General features: G+C 34.7%; 1 protein-coding gene across 3 annotated transcripts in view; it reads right to left on the reverse strand.

Annotated features, from left to right (window-relative positions):
• Positions 1 to 27,997, reverse strand: part of LOC150110500 (microsomal triglyceride transfer protein large subunit-like) — a 208,889-nt gene that overhangs the window by 63,956 nt on the left and 116,936 nt on the right. For all 3 annotated transcript variants that reach the window (XM_090394204.1, XM_090394194.1, XM_090394213.1), the window contains 2 exons: positions 17,708 to 17,870; positions 4,156 to 4,266 (listed from right to left, as the gene is read on the reverse strand). In XM_090394204.1, coding sequence (XP_090250330.1) covers positions 4,156 to 4,266; positions 17,708 to 17,870 — 274 coding nt within the window. The remainder of the gene's footprint in view (positions 1 to 4,155; positions 4,267 to 17,707; positions 17,871 to 27,997) is intronic.

The raw sequence follows: 27,997 nt of genomic DNA on the forward strand, positions 1-27,997 counted from the left end.
GAATATATTTCCTTACATTATACTTGACAAGAAATTATATTTTTGTTTTAACGCTTACCAAGTGTAAGCAAACAAAGTTTGCACATGAAGTATCTTCACAACTAATCTACATCAACTGCCTTAGTATCCCATAATGCAAATTACCCTTCCTTTCAGACATGTATATTGCTACGTGTTAATGGTCATTACCCTGACTAGTTTCGATCTTTACTGACTTCTCATCAGTGGGGGCCAGACCCAGAAAGATACTAACATTGAATCAATTAAAGTCAATCAAATGAATCAAATGGGCTCCCTCTAGGGAACTCGGTATATTAATTATTTTATCTTCCTGTGAGAGAACAGAGGTATCCATGACATCTATTGACAGGTCATCTGGTAGCATGTCTTTGATCATCTGTGATACACATTCAATAATTTCCTTAATTAGTATGTTTTTGTGTAGTGGGATCATTTTTGGCAATTTCTCAGGAGTGAGCCCATACCAAGTTTTCTCTTTTATGTGCTCTAGAGAGACAGCAAGCAAATCAACCAATCAGGGATGTTGTAGTTATATGAAAGAAGGAAGGACAGACAGATGTTGCAATTTTTTGTGATATACTGCCTGTTTGCTTCCTGGTATGGGATGCTCTTCTCAGTTTTTATTTTTTTGGATCTCATTTTCATCCTTCCACCTTTATCATGGTGAGAGTACACTGAGTGATCTTCCTCATAATTAGATCATTTTGGTGTTTTGCTCAACAGTCTTTGTTCTCATGATCTTTACTACCACATCTGCCATAGATGGTAGAGCCAAGACAGGTGGTTTGAGAATGACCATACTGTTGACATTTAAAGCAGTGCAAAGGATTCAGGATAATAGAGCCTAGCTGGGTGGTTTAGATATCCAGTTTTCACAGATGTTGGTGATTTAGGTGTGTGGATGATATTCTTGGAAGGAACAAGGTGACTGTTCCTATGCATGAGTAGTCTCCTGATGGTTGTCAATCCTTGATCTTTCATTTTGGAGCAGATCTCTTTATCTGGAACATCCAGGAAATCCCACGCCAATATTACTACTCAAAAGTAGTTCAAAAGTTTTGTGAGGATAACTGTCATTGGTATTCCTCTGATAGATATTGCATGAAGGAGCTACTCTGATTGTGTCCAAGTTTTGGTTTCGAAAAATGTTCCCAGAATGGAGTTTTTTGACTGATTTGGGATATCCTGTCAATTCTTCCAAATCCTTCTGGATGAAGATGGGTGACATTTTCCCAAGTGGACATTCTTCAGTTGAAGAATGTCCACTTGGGAATTTCTCAGGTAATATTAAAAGGGTTAGTATGGTTGTTGCTGTCTTTGATGTTTTCTGCTTCTTTAATGTGTTTTCTGTTGATGTTTCTATTGTTTCTAAACATGGTTGGAGCTTGTTGAAGGCCCTGATAAACTTGAGGATGAAAAATTACTCATTCTCAGTGGCAGTTCGATTCAGAACAGAGCTCCTCATGCACCATGGAGTCACACACACACTGACCAGCAAGCAATGACTGTACTTGAGAGTAGTGCAGCACCAGGGCTACTCTCAAGTACCATGAGATGGACACTATACTAGAGCCATAACAAGCCTTTGGCAATGTTCTTGGGACCATGGGGGTAGGAAACTTACTGCAGCATTGTTGACCTTTGCAGGCAAGCCTCTCTTCCACAAACAGGTGCTTTACATAGAGGGGAGATTAAAGTCTGCTATCCAGCCACCAACCAATTGTCATCACCGTAGTCCTCTCCATAATAATGGAGAAAGTCAACAATCAACCTCTCCACTACCTAGAGGCCCACCAGCTAATCATATGGATTCTGCCAATCTAGATCAGTGACCACTTAGCCTACATCACTAGCATTGGACATGTGCCATGGAAAAGTTCGATGATGGGTGATGTAGACTTTCTCACTAAATGGTAGCCAGTTTACAAATTGTTCACTGCATATCACAGTGGATGGTTCCAAGCTTCATTACCAATGTGGGAGTATCTCAGAGCTCAGCTATATCCCTTATCCCCTTTCTTTTATGCATAAACAACATAAAAGATACTCTTAATCACCACTAATCCTATTCACAGATTTTTTTTTATCCTTTGTTGATGATAGTATGCTCCATCCCACAAATTCAACAAACTATGCAGTGCTAAGACAACCCAAGCTTCAGGATCATCTACAACCATTGTCTTAAACATCAATCTCAATACCATCCTTCAGTGGAGTTAGGATAACCTGGTCACCTTCAATGCCACCAAAATACAGTCCTGCCTTTTCTCTCACAAAGGGGATTTGTTCACCTTCTGTTACCCTCAGTAATACACAAATCACCTGACAGGATTAGATCTCTCTCTCTCTCTCTCTCTCAGGAATGACATTTACCACCAGCCTCTTCTAGTATAAACACGTCAGATGTGTTTCCTCAGGCTCTAAAAAACTAGGCATTATTTTCCAGGTCAAGATACTACTTTTTGCCTACCCAGACATTATTATGTCTGGGTAGGCAAAAAGATTTCTCCTTGGAATTGCATGTTTCCAAGGAGAAACATTGGCATGCAAGATGAGAATGCAAAAGGCAATGAGGGATGAGAGCACTTATCTTAATAAGAATAATTTCTGCTATATATGGAAGTACTATTGAGATTCAAAGAATGAAAGCAATAATCCAATTGGAAACAGAATAGCAAAGTACTAAACAAAAGAAAGCTGATTACTGGAGATGCGTTTCATTTGCTGCAAAAATCTGCATCAAATTTGATCAGAATTACCGATTGGAGAGGTAACAAAACAGTCAAAAGTGTTACTAGCTAGAAAAGAGAAAATGATTATCATTATTATTATTAAGAGAGGCTTCAGGGAGTCAGGAACTCATCAAAGGACACCATACTACAGGCAGCAACTGTCATACCTGTTTATGAATTCATTCACACTGCTTGCACACACAACATCCAATGGCAATCCATTCCAATCACACACCACTCTATAGAGAAAAGTCTAGCCCTCATCCCCCTTCATGGCAGCATTCATTTCAACTTCCAAGGATGCCCTCATGTCCTTTCCCCACCTTCCCTAAAATGAAAAATTCCATCTACTGAAATTCTGTATAACCCTTTCAAAAGTTTGTAAGTCAATCATATCACCTTATCAAGGCCTTGTAAAGAGGTAAAATGACTTCCTTATCTTTACATGTCAAGGTTCATTTTGGCATTGCAATTGTTCTCTGAGTTGTATTTATAATCTTTACTATATGACCCTTGAACTTCAACTTCCTGGCAACTAAAACGCCAAGATCCTTAGCTTGATCAGTTTCTTCTAGCATAATCTCACCAATATAATATGACATTGGATTGGTCCATTGGATCTCCTTGGTCCACTGGACAATGGACCAAGGCTGATCTTTCACCACAGGTTATGTAGATCAAGGTTGTTGGCAGAATGAATGCAATTATCAAGACTTCTGGTAAGTATAAATGCTTTGATATTTCTGTGCTGATTCCTTTATATAACTTGATAAGTTCATCTCAATATTTTCTCGGTCTTTTCAACTTTTTCATAAACTTGTTTCTGATTGTTTATCAAGGAATACGTTTCTAGATTATATATTCTCTCTATCTTCTTTCATATCCAATATTACACAGTCCTCCTGATACTGCCTTTGCCTGTCTGTGTACACCTAAGTTATTCATTCCAAAAAAATAATAACAATAATAATTATTATTATTATTATTTTGCAACAAGAACCATGCACATTAATCCATATATATGGTCTGATCAAAACCATAAAACACAATCTCCAAATTCCTCTATGGCAATGATATCTGTACAAGTTTTTCAGATAGCATATGATTTTATCATCCCTTATGATACATCACTGGAAGCCTGAGTGGCATAAAAATGGTTTATCTCTCAAAGAGAGTTAGTTTATTTAGACCTGAGTCCATTCACAATAATAATAATGTGATATAGATTACCAACTTTTCATGAATGTGATCATTAACAATGACACAAATGGACAAAATCCTTGTTAGTCAACTAATTTGCTATTGCTAATATAACAAAATTAATGAGTCTATTAATTACAAATCAAAAGCAAGACATTTTTATTTCTAAAAATTACATTTGCAAGCAAGCTGTATTTCTTACCTTAGATTGGCATCCCCTTTTATTCTTACAATATACTTTGGTCAAGGAAGAAAGGGTATTGAGAACTGTTGCTTGGACTTTTTCATTTTTGAATGGTGTTTCTGCATATTTCTGCAAAGTAATCAGTAATAAGCATCACTTAATGAACTCTTTTTCAATATACCAATTATACCTATATACAATATTCAATAAGACAGTAACATTTTTTAAAGACATTTCTCTTGTATGTTATAAGAAAGTTTGGTGGTGCCTTATCTTCTATGCTTACATGTCATGCTCAATATATCAAAAGTGACCACAGCTAGCACTCTACTCACTTTACCCAAACACCATAATACGTAAATATTATGTGTGTTATTATATTAACATATTATTATTACATATAAATATTATATGTAAATATTATATAATATTATGCTAGCACTCTACTCACTTTATCCAAACACCATAATAGGTAAATATTATGTGTTGTTAATAACATTTAGTGTGCAAGTTGTCTGTTAAGGAGCTCACGGATTAAGAAAGATAGAATAATACTCGTTTATATATTCTGGTTATTTACATATAAATAATCAAATAAATATAATGTAAATTCACTTTTAAAGTAGTTATATACATATATGTGTAGGGAAGATACAGAGGTGTTCTAAAGCTAAGGACGAACACTATTTCTGAAGATTACAAACACAAATTCAGAAGAATCAGCTTGCATAACTAATGATTTTGAGTAGAAAATAAGTATACATTCAATTCATTTTTGAAATTATGGATTCTACAACCGTGTTAAAATAACTCTTTTTATTATCCTGACGTTTTGATCTTCATATCAAGATCATCATCTGGAGCATACATAAATATACAAGACAAGCTGCGTTACATTTCAAACTGTAAGCTAGAGAAACAATGATTTGATCACATGCTACTCACTGGCATGACCTCTAGTCAAAAAAAAAAAAAATACACATCAAGCTAATTTAATTTTTGATTATATGAATAAACATTCTTGCTTACAGATGGTTTTCCTTCCAGTAACAGTGATGTCCTATTTCTATTATTACAATTGTTATTTTTGATTTAAAAAACAAAAAAATATTTATAATTTACAACATGAATAAACTTTCTTATAGATTTTTTTTTCCCCTTAACAGTGATGTCCTATTTTTCAGTATTAAAGTTGTTACTTTAGATTTATGATTCTGGATTTTCTAGAGTCCTGTTTATAGTTGTTCTTAGAGAGGAAGGATTCGTTGGATGAATATATGCCTTCCATATGTATAGGATTTTTAGACTATCATTATTGTTTAGATTGGGGTGGTTGACAATGATCTCACAAGCTTCCTTAAATTTGCGTTCATACCATGTTTTGGTGTGATGTAGACAATAGTGCTTTTCCAGTCAATTCTATGTAAGGGGTTCAGAGCATGATTAGAAAGGCCAGCTTCACCATAATTATTATATTTGATGTGTCGTTTATGTTCTTTTTGTCTGATCGGAATTGTGCGTCCTGTTTCTCCTATTATGTAATGTTGCAGGTGCAATAAATACGGTATACTCCAGGGTGGGCCAGCGGAGGGAGTGGGGCTTTGGATGAGTTGAGTAAGCTTTTTAATTTTGCAGGAGGTTTAAAGGTGGCTTTGAGGTTGTATTTTTGTATACTCTGTTCATTTTGTCTCATGTCCCTTTAATGTAGGGAATGATTATAATTTTACTCTAGTCTGGTTTGTCTTTGTTTTTTATTGAGGTCTTGTAGAGAATTTTGTTAATAGTGTTTGGGCTGTATCAATTTTTTTGAAAAGTATTACTGATCACTTTAAATTCGTTTTTCAGTGCCTGTTCAGTGGAGAAGATCTTCAGAGCCCTGTTTTTTAGGGTATTAATGACACCTTGTTTTTGTGTTGGGTGGTGGTAGGAGTTTATGTGTATATATTGGCCAGTATGTGTCGGTTTCCGGTAAACAGTGAAGGAAAGATTGCCCGAGGGAAGACGTGTGACAAGTGTATCTAGAAACTGCAGTGTGTTATGTTTTTCAATCTCAATTGTGAACTGTATACGTTTGCGTTGCTTATTTAGGTGGCTAAGGAAAATGTCTAGTGTCTGGCGGCCTTGAGACCAAATCTCAAAAACATCGTCAACGTATCTGAGCCAAATTTTGGGTTTTATAGGGGAGGAACCCAGAGCAAGTTGTTCAAAATGTTCCATATAAAAGTTAGCAATCGGGGGGAGGGATAATGGCAAGCCCATGGCTGTGCCTTCTTTTTGCAGGAAGAAAGCGTTTTGCCATACCAAATAACCAGAATGTAATACATGCGCAAAGAGTGCCATGATATCTAGAGTAAATTTGTTCTGTAAAAGAAGAACTGTGTCATTCATTGGGACATTCGTAAAGAGGGCAGAGACGTCAAAACTGACTAATAGATCATCTTTTTCCTAATGTAATGTCTTTGATGATGTTTAAGAAGTGTTGTGTGTTTTTGATATAGGAGGGGGAATGACCTACCAACTCCTTGAGTGTTGCCGCAAATTTTTTGGCTAAGTGATAAGTCGGGCTATCTATCCCTTCGAATATAGGCCTTAATGGTGTGTTTTCTTTGTGAATTTTTGGTAGCCCGTAAATTCTCGGGGAACGAGCATAGTGTGGAAATAGTTTTTTGACCATATCTTCGGGCCATGTGGTAATTGACTTAAGTAGATTCTCTGTTTTCTTTTTGATTCTATTAGGATTATAGTTAACTAATTTGTATGTGTTATTGTCTGAGACCAGCAGATTCATTTTTTCCACATAAGTGGTTCGGTTTAAGATAACGGAGGCAATTCCTTTATCTGCTCTGGTTATTAAGATGTTCAGATTTGACTTTAGTGATTTTTTTTTTTTTTTTCACTAGAGGTCATGCCAGTGAGTAGCATGTGATCAAATCATTGTTTCTCTAGCTTATGGGTTTGAAATGTAATGCAGCTTGTCTTGTATATTTATGTATGCTCCAGATGATGATCTTGATATGAAGATCGAAACATCGGCATAACAAAAAGAGTTATTTTAGCATGGTTGTAGAATCCATAATTTCGAAAATGAATACTGATCACCATGTAACACTAAAAGAAAGGATTATGATAATTCATAGAGATTTGACCCACAAGTGATGCAATCACTACAGTAAGCTGAAGAATCAGGTTTCTAATTTGATCAATCGACTGGCTTTTTTAAAATGATGTAGGGACAGCAAATCATTCCAAATTGCATCAGGCTAAAAAGAAAATTCACCTCAACAAAAGTGCAATGTATATACTTTGCATGGAGAAAGTGCTTCTCAGAGAACAAATGCAAGCTTCCAGAAAAAACTTAGCCGCTACACAAAACCAGCTACAAAAGGAAAAAACGGAACTTTCACACTAAGTAAGTGCAGATATCTGGATGATCCTGGAAAAGATTACTGACAACAGTGTGAACCACATCCTTCAAACGAAGAAAGAAAATCTAATTTCCAAATTTCAAAGACTAAAAGATCGAAAGAACCAGTCGCCACATTCAAATTTCTCCACAATGAACAATAACAACCAACCAGAAGCAAGAAACAACAGAGCCACCAATCACCGACAGGTAACAATAATATAGTTAACCTATCTGATCACGCTTTAAACAAAGATGAAATCTCAATACTTAACAAAGGTTTAAATTATGCCATAGCACCCAAATCTATAAACAAACTTCAATTTATTTGTAATATTGAAAGAGGCCTAAAATTCATCCCAAATAACATAGCAGAAAAAATATGTTTAGAAACTGCCAGCATTTTAAATCATAACAAAACAATAATAAGCAACCTAACTCAACACGATAAAATCACTAAAGTCAAATCCGACCATCTTAATAACCAGAGCAGATAAAGGAAGGTGCCACCATTATCTTAAACCGAACCACTTATGTGGAAAAAATGAATCTGCTGGTCTCGGACAATAACACATACAAATTAGTTAACCATAATCCAACTAATAGAATCAAAAAGAAAACAGAGAATCTACTTAAGTCAATTACCACATGGCCCAAAGATACGGTCAAAAAACTATTTCCACACTATGCTCATTCCCCGAGAATTTACGGATTACAGAAAATTCACAAAGAAAACTCACCGTTAAGGCCTATAGTCGAAGGGAGAGAGAGTCCAACTTATCACTTAGCCAAAAAATTAGCGGCAACACTCAAGGAGTTGGTAGGTCATCCCCCCCCCCCCCCTCCTATATCAAAAACACACAACACTTCATAAACATAATCAAAGACATTACATTAGAAAATGATGTTCTATTAGTCAATTTTGACGTCTCTGCCCTCTTTATGAATGTCTCGATCAATGACACAATTCTTCTTTTACAGAACAAATTTCCTCCAGATATCACAGGGCTCTTTGCACATGTATTACATTCTGGTTATTTTGTATGGCAAAACGCTTTCTACATACAAAAAGAAGGCACAGCCACGGGCTCGCCATTATCCCCCCCCGATTGTTAACTTTTATATGGAACATTTTGAACAACTTGCTCTGGGTTCCTCCCCTCTAAAACCCAAAGTTTGGCTCAGATACGTTGACGATGTTTTGGAGATTTGGTCTCATGGGTGCCAGACACTAGACATTTTCCTTAGCCACCTAAATAAGCAACGCAAACGTATACAGTTCACAATTGAGATTGAAAAACATAACACACTGCAGTTTCTAGATACACTTGTCACACGTCTTCCCTCGGGCAATCTTTCCTTCACTATTTACGGAAACCGACACATACTGGCCAATATATACACATAAACTCCTACCACCACCCAACACATAAACAAGGTGTCATCAATACCCTAAAAAACAGGGCTCTGAAGATCTCCTCCACTGAACAGGCACTGAAAAACGAATTTAAAGTGTTCAGTAATACTTTTCAAAAAATTGATACAGCCAAAACACTATTAACAAAATTCTCTACAAGACCTCAATAAAAAAACAAAGAAAAACCAGACTAGAGTAAAATTATAATCATTCCCTACATTAAAGGGACATGAGACAAAATGAACAGAGTATACAAAAATACAACCTCAAAGCCACCTTTAAACCTCCTGCAAAATTAAAAAGCTTACTCAACTCATCCAAAGCCCCACTCCCTCCGCTGGCCCACCCTGGAGTATACCGTATTTATTGCACCTGCAACATTACATAATAGGAGAAACAGGACGTACAATTCCGATCAGACAAAAAGAACATAAACGACACATCGAATATAATAATTATGGTGAAGCTGGCCTATCTGATCATGCTCTGAACCCCTTACATAGAATTGACTGGAAAAGCACTATTGTCTACATCACACCAAAACATGGTATGAACGCAAATTTAAGGAAGCTTGTGAGATCATTATCAACCACCCCAATCTAAACAATAATGATAGTCTAAAAATCCCATACATATGGAAGGCATATATTCATCCAACGAATCCTTCCTCTCTAAGAACAACTATAAACAGGACTCTAGAAAATCCAGAATCCTAAATCTAAAGTAACAACTTTAATACTCAAAAATAGTAGAAATAGGACATCACTGTTACTGGAAGGAAAACCATCTGTAAGCAAGAATGTTTATTCATGTAATCAAAATTAAATTAGCTTGATGGTTTTTTTTTTTTTTTTTTTTTTTTTTGACTAGAGGTCATGCCAGTGAGTAGCATGTGATCAAATCATTGTTGCTCTAGCTTACGGTTTGAAATGTAACGCAGCTTGTCTTGTATATTTATGTATGCTCCAGATGATGATCTTGATATGAAGATCAAAACGTCGGGATAATAAAAATAGTTATTTTAACATGGTTGTAGAATCCATAATTTCAAAAATGAATGCTGATCACCATGTAACACTAAAAGAATTTTCAAATCGTGCACAAAGGGGTCAAATGGTAGCACTCAACAGGATAAAAGGCAATAAGCTATACTGGAAAAATTGTGTTTCTTTATTCCTTCACAAAATGAGCTTTCTTTTCATGAAGGAATTAAAATTGCAAATGTGGATGTCCTGTAATGTTTCAAAGACATTATCTAGATGATTTTGCATGGGGAAGAATCATTGGAACACTTGCATAAGTCTGCAGAATTACTGATATCACCAGAGAGTTTGAAATCTTGCATAACATGAAGAAAGTTAAGAAGAGAATGATCATTATGGGCGATTTTAATTATGGCAATATAGACTAGAATGATGAGATAGCAACTGGAAGTAAAGAAAACGAGTTTCTTGAGTTTTTGAGGGATAACTACCTCACACAGTATGTAATAGAGGGCTCACGAGGATTGAGGGTCTTGGATTTAGTCATCTAATCAGAGGATGTAATTATAAATGAAGTGTCAAATCACACACCAATTGGTGAGAGTGACCATGAGGTGATTACCTGGGTGCAGTGTGAGGAACTCTGTAAGAAAAGGGTATATGTGGGACTACAAGGGGGGTGGGGTGATTATGAAGAGCTCAGCTTGCAGGTGTAACATGGAATGAGGAGTTAGCTGGAAAAGAGATCAATATAGTTTGGGGAATTTTCAAAAACTATCTAGTCGATGCAATGTCTAAATGTATAAAGAGATTAAGCATGCGATACAGAGAAAAATCTAATTATGAGAAGAATCACTACCCAGACTGTTTCGACATTAATTGTGGTCTCATCTGTGGGAGCCAGACCCAGAGGTGATACCAAGGTTGAAGTAATGTAGAAGTCATAATTCCATATACGAGTAGCCAAAAGGTGTCAACGCCTTATTATTAAAATACTCTGGATTAGCCTCTATATATGAGTTGCCCTGTCCTTAAATTACTTCAGGTGCAAACTTTGTTTGCTTACACTTGGATAAAGGATTAAACCAATAATATAATTTCTTGGCATCTTTAATTTATAGTGGAATCAAGTGGAAAAACTTCCAATGTTCTATCCATTGTTTCCTCTTGTATTATGTTAATTTGACCTGTATCTCTTTCTGCATTGTTTAATTTCCTTACTATTCTGTAAGCTATTTTTGGTCTTCTATGTAAATTTTCTTCTACTTTATTAATAAATCTATCCCAAGAATCTTGATAAGCTTTCTTTAACATGGTTTTAGCTATATTTCTTTTATTTTTGTATATTTATTCTGTTTCCTTGGTTTGTTTTTGAAGGAATGATTTGTATGCTACTTGTTTTTCTTTTATTGCATTTTCTATATCTGTGTTCCAAATTTTTAATTTTTTCTTTTTTTAATATTTTCTTTTTCTTTTTCCAAGTACTTCATAGGCTGCCTAATGAATCATCTTTATTAATGTTTTCCATTCTTCTTCTATATCTTCATCAATTTAGACTTCTTTTATGTAATCTGTTTATTGTGATTGATATAGCATTTAATGCTTTTTTCTTGTAACAGATGTACTTTGTATACTTGTTCTGTTTCTTATTTTTCTTGTTTACTTATTTTCTCATTTCTTTATTATTTCTATTTTAGAAACTACTAAAAAATGATCTGAAAAGATTTCATTTCTTCTGTAAACATGCACTTCTCTCACATGTGGATGTAGTTTCTGGTTAGTAATCATATAGTCATTTATAGATCTTTATTATATATTATTATTACTATTATTATTATCTTAAGATCCCAATGGAGTCACAGGCTCATCTAGGAGGTCCCTTTTGTCATACAAACAGCTCATCATACTACTCCTTAAACATATTCAAATTCTCTGTAGATCCATGCTCTCAGGCAATCATTCACAACTCTCCATACAAAAAACTTGCTTCTCCCTCCCTTGCTCACAGCCTCCTTATGCAGCTTTCAGAGATGACCTCTTGTTCTCCCTAAATCTCCCACCATTTTATAAACAACGTCTTCACTGTTAATCCTATAACAACCACTTACCAACTTGTATGTCTCTATCATATTACCTCTCTTCCTCCTATTCACTAGCCCTTGCAGATTGAAAGGCAGAGAAAATTGCATCTTCTCAGTCTTTCAATTTCCTTCATCCTTTTGGAAACATGTGATCAAATCTGTACAAATGATATACATCATCATCATCATCATGCATATCAAGGATTTAGGCCTAGCATGGCCTGTTCCCACCTTAGAAGTCATCGTTGAATCATTTAAGAGGACGTCCTGGTTTTCTTTTTCCTAATGGCTTGTACTTTAAGACTTGTTTTGGTAATCTTTCTGTTTTCATTCTTTGAACATGTTCCATCCATTTATGTTTATATTTTTTAATTTTTTCTATTACTGGTTTTTGGTTTAATTCTTTCATAATTTCTTCATTTCTTTTGTGATCAAATAGGGTATACTTTGCAGTTTTTCTCATAAACTTCATTTCTGCTGTTGTTAATTTTTGTTTGTCTTTTGTTTTCGCTTTCATACATTAAGACTGGTAGGGCTAATGTATTGTATACTTTTAGTCTGGACTTTTGAACTAGGTTTGGTTTAAATATAGAGTTAATTACACTTATTTTTAAATATTTTGCAATTTTTACATTTATATCTTTTTCATTTTCATATGTGATCGTAAATCCTAGGTAGTTAAATGAATTCACGTGTTCTAAGATCTTGTTATCTATTACTATTTTAGTTCTTGCTGGATCTTGTCCTTTAAAAGCCATTGTTTTTGATTTTTCTGTTGATATTATCATACCATAATCTTTGGATATCTCATTTAGATCTAAAATAGCTTTCTGTAGTTTATCTTCAGAATTTGTAATTATTATTTGTTCGCTGGCAAAGAGGAGAGTGTTTAAGTTTACTGTAGGAGAAAGTTTAATTCCTTGATGTAAATTTTTATTCCATTTAAGTATATATTAAAAAGAGTTGCTGAGAGGGGACATCCCTGTTGGACCCCTTGGTTTATCTCTCTCGTATATGATAGCTCGTGATTTAATCTTATTTGTATTTGATTATTGTCATATATACTTGTGATAGCTTTTAGGATATTATTTGGTATTTGTCTTGCTTTTAATATGTTAAATAATATGTTTCTTTTAACTTTGTCAAATGCTTTTTCAAAGTATGCATTTGAAAGTATGCATTTGAAAAGTATGCAAAGTATGCATAAAAAAGCATTTTTCAAATGCTTTTTTAAATAAATGCAATATGTGTTTCTAAATTGTATTCTTTTCTTTTCTCTATTATTAATTGTAGGCAAAAGGCCAGGTCTATACATGATCGTCCTTTTCTAAATCCACTTCTAAAATAAAGTTTTTGGAATATTTCATTAGTTTGCTATTTAAGATTCTACTATATATTTTGTAACAGGAATTTAGTATACTGTTTAAATTTAGTTTTTAGGGTCATCTCTTGTACCTTTTTTAAAGATAGGAATCACAATTGCTTTTTTCCATTCTGTTGGGGGGATACCAGTTGAATAAATTTTATTTAAAAATAATAAGAGTCTTTCTTTGAATCTAGTTCCTGCATATTTATATAGTTCTGAACATAGTTTATCTTCTCCAGGCAATTTTCCATTTCTTGTTTCTTTCAGGCTGATTTCTAATTCTTCTTTAGTTATTTCTTTTTCATTTTCGTTAATTGTTTGTCAGTTGTCTTTTTTAAAATATTTGTCTGTCCACAATTCTGTGTAGTAATTTAGAAATTCTTCTAATTTCAATTCAGTGTTTAATTTTATGTTTTCTTTGGTATCTGCATTTCTTTGGTATAGCATTATACATATCCGTAAGGAGATGTGTTTTGCATTATGAGATACTAAGGCAAGTGATGTGAAGTCATTAGCCTCTATATACGAGTAGCTCTGTCTTGAAAATACTTCAGGCACAAACTTTGTTTGCTTACACTTGGATAAGAATTAAACCAAGAATATAATATCTTAAAGAATATAATCTCTTAAAGAATATAATATAATATAATTTGGGATTTAGCCGACCAAATTGTATTCTTATTGGTTAAACCAAAATATAGAATGATGGTACAACATGACAAAATTTCATGACGGCTGGGGCGTCACCCGGTTAAACAAGGCCCCCGTTGTTTTCGCCAGGGAACCAGGGTGAACAGCGAAAAGTCAGCTACTGGAACAAATCTGAAAATAAACCCCAACTCAACATCACCAGAGTTATAGATCGGTACTATCAACGTAAGAAGCCTGAATGGCAAAGAAATGGAGCTAGCTGAGGAATTAGATAAGTACCAGATCGACATAATAGGGGTGACTGAAACAAAAAAGACAAAAACTGGTGAGATCTTTCTGAGCAATAAATACAAAATGTTATATTCAGGCAATGACAATCAAGGAAAAGAAGGAGTAGCCATAGTATTCAACACAAAATACGAGGCTAATCTTCTTGAATGGCAGTCAGTCTCAAGTAGAGTAATGTGGGCAAATATGAGAATGGGGAACTGGACAACGAGACTTATTTGTGCCTATGGTCCCACAGAAGGTTCTACTAAGGTAGAAGTGGAGGAATTTTTTTGAGGCTTTAGAAAAAGCAACTGACACAATGAAAAATGAAAAGTTGGTCCTTGTTGGGGATCTAAATAGCAGAGTAGGAAATGATTGTGAGACATACAAAAATATTTTGGGAAAATTTGGAGAAAAGAGCAAAGCTAATAATAATGGCAAATATCTGTTGGATTTCTGCTCAGGACATGGACTGGTTATTACTAACACCATGTTCCAACATATAAATGTGCACAAATTCACATGGAGAGAAGAGGCTAGGAATAAGAAAAGTCTCATTGACTATGTTATTGTTGATAGTGATGTTTTCTCCCTGGTGCAGGACACCAGAGTGTACAGAGGATTTGAAATTGGAAGTGATCACTATTTAGTCTTGAGTAGGATAAAATTGAATTTCATATTGAAAAGAATAACATGTAAGAAAGTTTTAAAGCGAATAAAAATTGAGCAGCTCTCAGATGTGAACTGTAGGCTAAAATACACAAAGATTATTGAAGAAAAAATGAAAGAGTTTGAGAACAGTAATCAAACCTTGGAGATGCAGCGGCAAACTCTGAAGAAAACATTGATTGATTCTGCCAGAGAGGCATGTGGTGAGGTTATCTGTAAGGATAAAAAAATCAGAACTCCCTGGTGGACACAGGAAGTTAAAGAGGCAGTGAAGGAAAAGAAGAAAGCATACCAAAAGTTCCTGTCAAATAAGTCAGCTTGTGCTCTTAGAGAATATAGAGACAAATGCAAGAATGCTAAACACTGTGTAAAACTAGCTAAACAAAAGTCATGGGAGGACTTTCGCAAGAATATAGAAAATAAATATCAAGAAGGTGGCAAAATATTCTGGAGGTTGTTGAAGAAGCTTAAGAATGGAGGAAAGAGTGCTGTAAAAGGAATTAGAGATGATAAAGGTGACATGAAAACAGGAGAAAAAGATATCCTTGAAGTATGGAGTAATTACTTTGAAAAACTGCTAGATGAAACAAGCAGTGATGACAGCACAGTGATAAAAAACACTGACCAGGCATGCAGTCAGGAATACATATCCATACGTGAAGTAGAAAAAGCCATCAAAGGCTTGAAATGTGGAAAGGCAGCAGGAGTAGATGATATTCGACCAGAAATGCTGAAGTATGGTGGTGTGAGAGTCTTACAGTGGCTGCACTTCATAGTTCAGAAAGCCTGGACAGAGGGACGAATTCCCGATGATTGGAGTAGAGCTCTCATAGTACCCATATATAAAAAGGGAAATAAAACTGCATGTGAGAATTACAGAGGTATTTCCCTACTGAGTGTTCCTGGCAAGATCTATGCAAGTATACTCGAGAAACGGTTGAGAAGAATTGTGGAAGAAAAGCTTGGTGAAGAACAAGCTGGATTCAGGCCAAATAGAGGCTGTCAGGATCAGATCTTCACTTTACGAAAAATAGTCGAGAAAGCATGGGAATATAACAAAGATCTGTATTTAAGTTTTGTTGATCTGGAAAAGGCATATGACAAGGTGCCAAGAGAGAAGCTATTCAATACGCTGCATTTATATGGTGTCAATGGGACATTATATCAAGCAATACTTAGTCTTTATTTGAGTTGTAAGTCAGCAGTTAGAATTGAAGGAAGTACAGGAAGATGGTTTAATGTTAAATCTGGTGTGAGACAAGGATGTACATTATCCCCTCTGTTATTCATTATCTATATGGATCACATTATGAAGGAAAGTGGTATTAAACATGATATCAAAATTGGAGATGTTAATGTCAGCTCTTTGCTTTATGCGGATGATGTTATACTTCTAAATATCTCCCCCCCCCGAATTGTGGACTGGTAGACCAGTTCTCCTTGAATTCTAATGACTCGAATTTTGAAGACTCGACACTCAGGGTAGCCCCTGAGTTTCAAAATGTCTCAAATAACTTGACAAAAAACGTGACACAAAAACGTTACAAAAAAAGGCTTATATTTCATCAATTTTTTTAATACAGAAGTCATATTTTCATATACGAGTTGCCAAAAAGGTGTCACACCTTATTATTAAATCACTCTGGATTAGAGAAAGTTGTTGGAAGTTTGCCCAGCCCTGAAAATACTTCAGGTGCAAACTTTGCTTACTTGGATAAAGGATTAAGCAAGTATATAATTTCTTGGTATCTTTAATTTGAGCATGAAAGATTGATGCTCAAAGGAAAATAATTCAGCACTGAAACTCCTTACCCAACACAGAGCTACACATGAATGCTCAATATCCAATTAACAATAACTGAGTTCAGAAATAGAACACTAGGATTACTATGGCTGCCAAATAAACTGTGAAGTAAGCTATGGACAGTAAGTCTGCCTCCTGACCACGAAAAACGAGGCTTGCTGGAATACCACTGATCCTTGCATGCAGGTAAACTAGTCGAACAATCCTAGCTGGGACATCCTGGACATACAAAACTGCCCATCTTGCTGAAGCAGGGACCAAAGCAGGATGCAAATGCAAGGATCTACCTTTTTGAATGTTCACAGGTCACACCATGCATCAAACATGTGGCAATGTACGGGGTATAAAGTAAAACATACTAATGTCAGTAAAAGATTAGAGGGAAAGAGAAAAGTATATAAAAAAGAATATAAAGAGTCAACACTACCACTTGGAGGTCCCTTCTACCAAGAATAGGTGCTCCACATAGAGGAATGAGTCTTAGAAATCCAAGAAGATATCCAAATAATAATATAAAGTATGGTTACAGATTAAATCCTGAAAATAGTTATATTTTTATTTTAAGTGCATTTTTATAAAATCAGACAATGTTTGGCTAATAGGAGAGTAAAGCGGGAACATGATAGATAGATATCAGGAGTCACTCCTGAAGGCTGCGCACATGTGATTTAGTAAGGATATGCAGACTTGGATTTCTGCTTGGAGAGAAGTGAATGAGTGGAATGGGTTGCCAGAAGTGATCAAGAATGTTCAGTCAGAGAATGAGATTAAGGAGGGATATGATAGGTTATTATGCGAAAAAGAGCAGTAGGGATCTCCTGCAATAGGCCTCAAACTCCATGGAGATGCCTAATAAATAATAATATCAACAACAATAATATCTTGACAAAAATATCGCCATTATTGACAAAAAGAAATCCACTCACTGTTAACCTTGTTATTACATGATGACTAGGTTCAGGAATGACAGAGAGACATAAAAGAAATCGCTCCATTAAATCAGCATCCTTTTCACTGTCCATAGCATTCAGAGCTGTTTCTAGTGATTCTTCAGATTGTGTGGCAGCAATGATGTCATAGAGAAAAGGTCTACATGCAACACATAAAACAAATTTAGGCAAAATAAGAAATATAAACTTTACAAGATTACATTTTCAAATACTGAAATACTTACTTTGAAATATTTATAATTCAGGATAAAAAATGATATGTGAAAGTAGATGCTTATTGCTGCATCTGTATTAAAGATAGAGTGATATCATCATTACAAATTCAAAAAATAATTTTAGTTTCTAGAGATTAAGACCAGAGATTATTTTTTATTTTTTTTAGAGATTTCAAGATTAGAGATTAGTTTTCTAGAGACTGAAACCATCTGGAATCACATCAAAGTTAATATAAACGAAGTAGTAGCAGAAAAATCAACTGAAGTTCAAAGTACAATACAGCAAAATATTGATGCCATTCAGAGATACAAAGAGAGCAGCAAGGAAGCTAATAAAACAAAGATTCAACAAAAAAGAATGTGTAAAATTTTTTACCTGAACTGAAGATATCCAGAGCTTACATTCAATAGCCAAAAATAAATCTTTTAGGAAATTAGAAACACCACCAAAAAAAAAAAAAAAGGTTCATGTATGCAAACAATAATAATCAACAATAGTAATGGACAAATATTATCTATTGGAGATGAAATAACAAACAAGGGAGAGAGAGAGAGAGAGAAAATACTTTAACCAACTTCTAAATTGTAGCAAACCTGTTTGAAACTTTGAAACAGATAATTTATCATGCCTATCACCCAGAAATATCTAAACCTTCACTAGCCAAAGTAGAAGCAAGTATAAAGCAACTCAGAAATAATACGGCACCAGGAACTGATGGAATAGTAACAGAACTCATTAAGTATTGTGGCAGTGAATGAACTACAGAAATATATAAACTGATAAATTTCATACAGGTAATACAAATAATTCATACAAAGAGATATCCTCAGATTACGGGAGGGGGGGGGGGAATCACTAATCGCACCAATATAAATAAAAAAGGAAACAATACAAGTGTATTAATCCCTGATGATGCCGATTTGACTTGGGTGAAATATAGGAAAATAATAAATAATGTTATTTATTAACAAATACAGTGTCAATTTCCTTAAAGAAAACACGATGCTAGAGAATCAATGTATACATGTAAACACTAAGAGGACAACTTTGGGGGTGAGGGGGATTAAATAAACTTACAACACCTCATAAAATAACTTTAAGCAAAACTCGCACCACTGACAACTGAAGTATAGTAATGGCTAATAAAATTAGATGTAAACTTTTTTCTGCTAAGGCAGGATTGAGGTAAGGAAGTATCTTTCACCCATTTTATTTAATTTAACCTTCAAAAATGTATTAGAGAAGCTGTAAAAGATAAGAGAAGTACAACACTAATATTAAGATATTTGCCCAGTTGGAAAAAATGCAGAACACAGCATTCAGAAAAATTAAAACCGCCACAAAAAAGAATTGTAAATCAGCTAAGATAAAACTGAAAATAAAAACGTACGTAAAAACACACAGCAAAGGGAAAAAAGGCCATTTTAGTATTGATGATCAGAAATTGAAAATGTCACTTCCTTCAAATACAAGGGTGGTTGCAAAAAGTTCTTGGCCTAACAATGAAAAAACAAATTTATAATATCAAAATTATTTTTATTTTTCAACATAATCTCCCTTAAGACTAACACATTTATTCCAGCGATGCTCCAGTGCCATTACCACGTCCCTGTAGTGGTTCCCCGTAAGATTGGCAAAATACCCCTCTACAGCTGCAATCACCTCTTGATTCAAAGAAAAATGCTGACCAGCGAGGAAGAGTTTTAGTTTTGGGAAGAGATAGAAGTCAAAGGGAGCCAAATCTCGGGAATAGGATGGATGTTCCAACAATTCATAGATCCCCTTAATTTTTCCATGTGGGCAGGTGCATTGTCCTGATGAAAGATGATTTTTTTCTTCTGCAAACCAGGTCTTTTCTCACGAATTTTTTCATCTAGTCTGGTTAAAAGATCGGAATAATATTCTCTGGTTATTGTTTTACCCTTTTCAAGGTGATTAATAAACAAAATGCCTTTAGCATCCCAAAAAAAAACACCGATGCCATGACCTTTTCTGCTGATGGAACCGACTTTGTCTTCTTTGGCGCTGAACAACCAGCTTCTGTCCACTGTTTTGACTGCTGTTTGGATTCTGGCATGTAATGGTGAATCCAAGTCTCATCCATAGTAATAAATCAATGCACAAAATCAGTTTTATTCTTGTTAAAATGCTCCAAGCACTTCAGAGATTTTCATGCGAGTGCATTTTTGATCTGCTGTGAGCAAGCGCAATCTTGCGCAAAGTTTTTTCATATGCGATTCTTCATGCAAAATATATCCTACGTGTTTTTTTGAAATGTCTATAGGCTCGGCAATTTCACGCACTTTGACTCACCGGTCATCCAATATCATATCGTGCACTTTATCAATGATTTCTGGTGTTACACTTTTTGGATGTGATTCAAGTGAATCATCTTCAAGGCTGGTATAGCCACGTTTAAACTCGGCAGCCCATTTCTTAATTGTCAAAAACGAAGGAGAAGAGTTCCCATAAGCTTTTATGAACTTTGAATGGATTTCTTTTGGCATTAAACCTTCTTTTACAAAGAATTTTATAACTGCACGATACTCAATTTTATTCATTTCAGGGGATACAGACAATGCTTTTGCTTCAGACAGCTGTATAAAACAAACTACTTGATAGAATGACTTGCAATTTCACATGGATGCTTATGGTAGATATACCAACTTAGAAAAATAATCTTGCTGATAGTGTTACCATCTATGGTAGAGGCTGAGAAATTTTCAGACCACCCTCGTAGTCTGGAACATTAATTACTCAAGATAATAAAATTAGTACAGAAATGCATGAATCCAATAGATTTTATCCTGCAATATACTATTTATTATCTTCCAGAATTCTCTCAATCAGAGTTAAAACAGAAATTAAACCTATTGTTTTATAATATGGAAACCTGGAACATAACAGACCAAGATGCAAAAAACATGCAGACCTTCAAAATTAAAATCCTAGAAAAGTCTTTGGACCTGTAAAAGATAACATAACAGGTGAATGGATAAGCCATAACCAAGAACTATCCCAACTCTAGATCTCCACTACCAAAGGATGAAATTACAGCTTGTAGAGATGGCTTGAAGTGAAATGAATAGCTATTCATTTCACTTCAAGTCATCTGTGAAATAAATGGCTATGTGAAATGAATAGGTGAGTAGAAAATGGCTAAACAAGCATTCAAGTTGATATGAGGTAAAGTGAACAAGAAGAAGACTATAGTGACTTTGCAAAGATAACATCTAAAAAGACAAGAGAGATAGGAATCCTGGACTGAAATGGAAAAGCTCAAGACAGAAAAGAGTGGAAGAAGATAGCACTTGATGAAAAGAACCTTAGAGGCTCAGTAAGCTAAAGAAAAAGAAATTTCATAATTATCTAGGTAGGAAATGTTTGTCTTTGAAATTATAATGCTTATGAAAGTAATCAAGGGTTTACAAAAATATAAACATTCAACATGAGTTGAATTAAGTGCACTGACAAAATTATAAACATTTAGCATGAGTGGTCTATACTGCTTTGTCATGTGGATGGTGGATTGTGTAGGGTTAATATTATATTCTCCTGTGATGAGACCTAGGACTTCATAGGAGTACAATGCAATATTAATAATAATACTGTCTTGCTTAACCCACCTGCTCAAAAACCTATATTCATCCCTTATTAGATTAAAGGTTTCAATGACTTCAGAGTTGTTTTCAATTCGTATTTGAAAGCTATGTATTATAACTATGTAAATAATCTGCTTTAGAATTTCATCTTTGCACGAGAGGACTGTTATTAAAAAATAAAGGAAATAATCAATTTCAGCTCATAAGAATAAGTTCGGGGTTGCTTAAAGATCAAAGCCAAATAACTCGGAGGAGAACCCCCACATTGTCTTTAGGAATGTGGAGAACCAACGGGACTTCTGACCTAATGTCCAATCCTAACCTTCATGTGGTGTGCCCCATTAGTAGATATCTATTGGATGCTAAATGAATTAGGATGGGCTGACAATTTGATTATTTGGTCCCAAATTACAATTTGGGACCAAATTGTAATTTGGTTGGCTAAGTTCCAAATTGTGGCTCAAACCACAAATGCATATCATGGTACAACATAATGAGATTTCATGCTGGCTGGGGTGCTGCTCAGTTAAACAAGCCCTCTCCGTTGTTTTCATCAGGTGAAAAGGGCAAATAGTAAAAAGTCAGCTACTGGAACAAGCTCCAACTCAACATCCAAAAGAAGAATAAGAAAAAAAAAGAAAAGAAATGAAAAGAAAAAAGAATAAGAACTGAAGATAGAAACATGAATATAAGGAGTATTAATGGAAAGGAAATCGAACTTGCAGAAGAACTGGATGAGTACCATGTGGACATAATTGGCATTACTGAGACAAATAACACAAAAACATGTGAGATTTTACTAAATAATAAGTATAGGATACTATTTTCAGGCAATAATGATAAAGGAAAGAAAGGAGTAGTGATAGCATTCAACACCAAATATGAAGATAAACTTTTTGATTGAAATGTTGTACTGAAATGGAAGAGCTCAAGACAGAAAAGAGTGGAAGAAGATAGCACTTGATGAAAAGAACCTTAGAGGCTCAGTAAGCTAAAGAAAAAGAAATTTCATAATTATCTAGGTAGGAAATGTTTGTCTTTGAAATTATAATGCTTATGAAAGTAATCAAGGGTTTACAAAAATATAAACATTCAACATGAGTTGAATTAAGTGCACTGACAAAATTATAAACATTTAGCATGAGTGGTCTATACTGCTTTGTCATGTGGATGGTGGATTGTGTAGGGTTAATATTATATTCTCCTGTGATGAGACCTAGGACTTCATAGGAGTACAATGCAATATTAATAATAATACTGTCTTGCTTAACCCACCTGCTCAAAAACCTATATTCATCCCTTATTAGATTAAAGGTTTCAATGACTTCAGAGTTGTTTTCAATTCGTATTTGAAAGCTATGTATTATAACTATGTAAATAATCTGCTTTAGAATTTCATCTTTGCACGAGAGGACTGTTATTAAAAAATAAAGGAAATAATCAATTTCAGCTCATAAGAATAAGTTCGGGGTTGCTTAAAGATCAAAGCCAAATAACTCGGAGGAGAACCCCACATTGTCTTTAGGAATGTGGAGAACCAAACGGGACTTCTGACCTAATGTCCAATCCTAACCTTCATGTGGTGTGCCCCATTAGTAGATATCTATTGGATGCTAAATGAATTAGGATGGGCTGGCAATTTGATTATTTGGTCCCAAATTACAATTTGGGACCAAATTGTAATTTGGTTGGCTAAGTTCCAAATTGTGGCTCAAACCACAAATGCATATCATGGTACAACATGATGAGATTTCGTGCTGGCTGGGGTGCTGCTCAGTTAAACAAGCCCTCTCCGTTGTTTTCATCAGGTGAAAAGGGCAAATAGTAAAAAGTCAACTACTGGAACAAGCTCCAACTCAACATCCAAAAGAAGAATAAGAAAAAAAAAGAAAAGAAATGAAAAGAAAAAAGAATAAGAACTGAAGATAGAAACATGAATATAAGGAGTATTAATGGAAAGGAAATCGAACTTGCAGAAGAACTGGATGAGTACCATGTGGACATAATTGGCATTACTGAGACAAATAACACAAAAACATGTGAGATTTTACTAAATAATAAGTATAGGATACTATTTTCAGGCAATAATGATAAAGGAAAGAAAGGAGTAGTGATAGCATTCAACACCAAATATGAAGATAAACTTTTTGATTGGAAGACAGTTTCAAAAAGAGTTATGTGGGCAAACTTCAAAATAGGGAAATGCACAATGAAATTTATTTGTGCCTATGGTCTCACAGAAAGTTTTTCTAAGGAAGACATGGAGGAGTTTTTTTGAGTTACTAGAACAGGAAGCTGACGAAAATGGAAAAAGTAGTCCTTGTTGGAGACCTGAACAGCAGAGAAGGAAATGAATCTCACCAGACATATAGAAATATTTTGGGAAAATTTGAAGAAAAGGGCAAAGCTAATAATAATGGCAGGAATTTGCTGGACTTTCTCAGGACACGGACTGGCCATAACTAACCATGTTTCAACATAAACATCTGCACAAGTTCACATGGAGAGAAGACAGAAGAAATAAGAAAAGCATCATTGATTACATCATTGTTCATAGTGATATCTTGCACTGGTTCAAGAGCGTATAGAGCATTCAAAATTGGAAGCGACCATTACTTAAGTACTAAGGAGGATAAAAATGGATATCACATTGAAAAGAAACACTATGTAAGAATGTTTTAAAAATAATTAAAGTTAAGCAGCTTTTACAGGTAAATTGTAAACTCAACTATGCAAACAATACTGAAGAAAACTCGAAGCAAACCTTGAACAATAAGTTACAAGAGCGTACAGAGCATTCGAAATTGGAAGTGACCATTACTTAAGTACTAAGGAGGATAAAAATGGATATCACATTGAAAAGAAACACTATGTAAGAATGTTTTAAAAAGAATTAAAGTTAAGCAGCTTTTACAGGTAAATTGTAAACTCAACTATGCAAACAATATTGAAGAAAACTCGAAGCAAACCTTGAACAAAGCAAAACAAGAACCAAACCTTGGAGTCACAGTAACAAACTCTGAAGAAGACATCAATTGATTCAGCTAGGGAGGTATGTGGTGAAGTTGTATGCAAGAATAGAAAAATAAGAACGCCATGGTGGACACAAAAAGTTAAAGAAGCAGTCCTGGAAAAGAAGAAAGCATGCCAAAAGTTTCTAGCAAATAAATCAGCAGATGCCCTAAAAGAATACAGAGAAAAATGAAAGTGAGCTAAGTTATGTGTAAAACTAGCTAAACAAAAGGCATTGGAAGACTTTTGGTAAGAGAATGGAAAATAGCTATCAGGAAGGTGGCAAAATGAAGAATTGAAGTGGAGAACATTTTGGACACCAGAACTACTGAAAAAGTTAAGAAATGGAGGAAACAGTACCATAAAAGGTACCAAAGATGATAAAGGTGACATGAAAACTGAGGAAAAGGATATCCTGTTAGAAAGATTCAAAAGTTCATTTGTTGAATAAAGTCTGGAATGTAAATCTAAAGTCTCATATACAAGTAGCCAAAAGGCTACTGTATATGAGATATATATGACTTTTACATTACTTCAACCTTGTTATCTCTCCAAGGTCATAGCTCCCAGTGATTATACCTCAATAAAGGTCAAAGGCAGCACAGTTATTCCTGTAATGGTATGAAGCCAGGTTAAAAACAATAAAAATCAAAAGATTTCCATTGAAATACATACAGAACAGTAATGAAATTCTTATACAGACATTCTTGAAATGAGGCAAAATTAGTAACATACGAAAGGGTTTATCAGATGAAGATCCAAATATCCATTGTGAAGATGCCCATATCAAATTTTGTCAACAGTGGTAGTACAACTCAAGTTATGGTAAACTATCCCAGAGTACAAAGACAGTGCCTGCATTGTGGTTCATACGATCACTTGGGATCACTGCCCCAAATCTAAATGTTTAAACTGCATGGAGATCAGATATCACTAATCAGTGTCTCAAACCCTATCAGAAATGCGAAAGTTCTGAACACCACACTAACACCTATCCTTTTTAGAACTTTTTCTGAAAGAGTGGGAGCACCAGTAGAGCCAATTAAAACACTGCATATATATATTAGAGAGGCATAAAGAAGAATTCCCAGATCTTCCAATTCAGTCTAGTAAAGACAGCACTTTTAAACAAACTACACTTGATAAAATCACAAAAAGTGTGCAACCAAATCAGCTAGAAATTAGCCCCAAAATTCCAGAACTGAAGGAGACACTTTCCCAGTCAAATATGGATGGAACTACATCAGTTGAAATTACCAATAATGAACCTAGTATAACAACTGAACAGATACAAGATGAAATGCAAACACATGAAACTGTTCTACAAGGAGAAACTGGAGAAGAAACAGAAATGCAAGTAAGGCAACTGAAAGAACTTAATATACAGACAGGATCTTCAAAACGGAAAGGTTAATTAATAAAAAAAAATTAAAGGATGTGTTAAAAAAAGAAATTATATCTAAAAGAAAAAGAAGTAATAAAAAATGCAAAGATGGAAAAGGTTGTGGATTGTCAAATGAAGACTCTTAGGCTTAGAAGAGTTTATGGACTATGAAGACTCTCATGCTAATAAAGGAAAAGCAAAATATACAATTAAAGAAAAATAATAAATTTTACTAATTCAAAGTTTTTTCAGTATGATTATCATCTACATGAAAGAAAATAACTAGCTTCCAAATTGCTGGCCTGGTTGGCCGAGCAGTTAGTGTATCTGCTCTCCAACCAAAAGGCTGTGGGTTCAAATTCTACCATGGGCATGGATGTTTGCGGTTGTCTGTGGAAATACTAGTGATGGTTGCAGGTGGCACATGGTGTTGGTGTAATTGCAGTTCATTGTAGTTAGTGGATTGAGTGGTGAAGACAGAGATGTAGAGTAGGTGTACTCCCTCTATGAGTCTTTGGACTCCCTGGAGGTGTCACATAATTTAAAATTTAATTTAAAATAATAAAAAAAAATCAAGAACGATAGGCATGAAACTGAAATAATGAAAAGCAACTGTAAACAACTGGAAAACAGTTTACAAGAAGGAGGCTATACAATTGCTCCTTCACAGACGATGGAAGACCTCATCAGATTCATCCAAAATCTAGAAGTTAAAGACTTACCAGTGAACTTCACTAATCGTAGCATCTCATTTCTGCATTGCTTCATTAAATGTCATAATATCATATAATAATGTTAAATGTCATAATATCAGGATTTTGTTTCTCCAAGAAACATACTTATGCAGATATAAAGATATAAAAACTTTAACAGATAGATATCCACTTCTTTCTTATTGGAGCTTTGGAAGATTTAACAAGGCTGAAGTAGGAGTTCTTATTCTCCCCCCCCCCACCTCCTTGAGTCCTTCTGTAATATCCAAAGGGAATCAGAAGGGAGAATCTTGACAATAAATTGGAAATACTGTAGATGTGTAATAAGGTTTATAAATGTTTGTGCTCCATCCAATGGAACAGTTAGACGAATTGGAGCCCATATTTATATGGTGTCCACTACATCACAGCAGCTGGAGACCGGAATTGTATTGAAAAATCCCATATTACACAAAATAGGAGGACACCCCCATGAGTGGAAAAGTGGGATATTCACAGTTAAAAACATGTCTCGAAAATGCTCAACTAGTAGACATATGGAGGATTCATAATCCTAATCTCCAGGCTTATGCCTACATGAATCAAGGTATTAATACCCATCTTGATCGAATTTATTATTATTATTATTATTATTATTATTATTATTATTATATGACACCTCTAGGGAGTCCAAAGACTCATCAAGGGAAGGTATCCACTCCACAACTCAGTCCATCACTACCAACCGCAACTACTTTCATCATCACACACCAATGCCATCTACTGCCGACCACCACCACCACTAGTATTTTCACAGACAATCAAAAACATATATGCCCACGGCACGATTCAAACCTGCAGCCTTTTGGCTGGAAAGCAGATATGCTAACCAAAGATACTTATAAGAAAAGAAGAGTTGATATCTCTTCTATTCTTATAAGTATAATTCAGATAAAACATATTTTTAAATCTAATCTTTAAAGATACCTGTGACATGATTATAAATAATAAATTACATTAAAAAAACATCATGTCAGATCATAATCCAGTTCTACTTAATTTCCACTGCTTGGAACAAGCAGAGATCAGTTCTGGACCATGGAAACTTTCGCCAAATTTTTCATTGATCTTTTCAACCAAATTCCAGACCCTCTGTTCAAATTGGAAATTATTCCAATTTGAAATTGGAATTGGGATATGTGGTTAAAATTCAAACAAGCAATAAAACAGAATATGATGGAATGGAAAAGGAACAGACTTTCCTCAAAAGAAAAATGTTGAAAGATCTCCTGTATAAAGAGAGAAGCTGGTTTGTAGTTAACCAATGCAATGGTATAGAACGTATCAACATCATTAGAAA

This window comes from Typopeltis vanoorti, chromosome 1 (genome assembly GCF_054136105.1).
Source record: "Typopeltis vanoorti isolate ZY-2024b chromosome 1, IOZ_Tvanoo_1.0, whole genome shotgun sequence".
Lineage (NCBI taxonomy): Eukaryota > Metazoa > Arthropoda > Arachnida > Uropygi > Thelyphonidae > Typopeltis > Typopeltis vanoorti.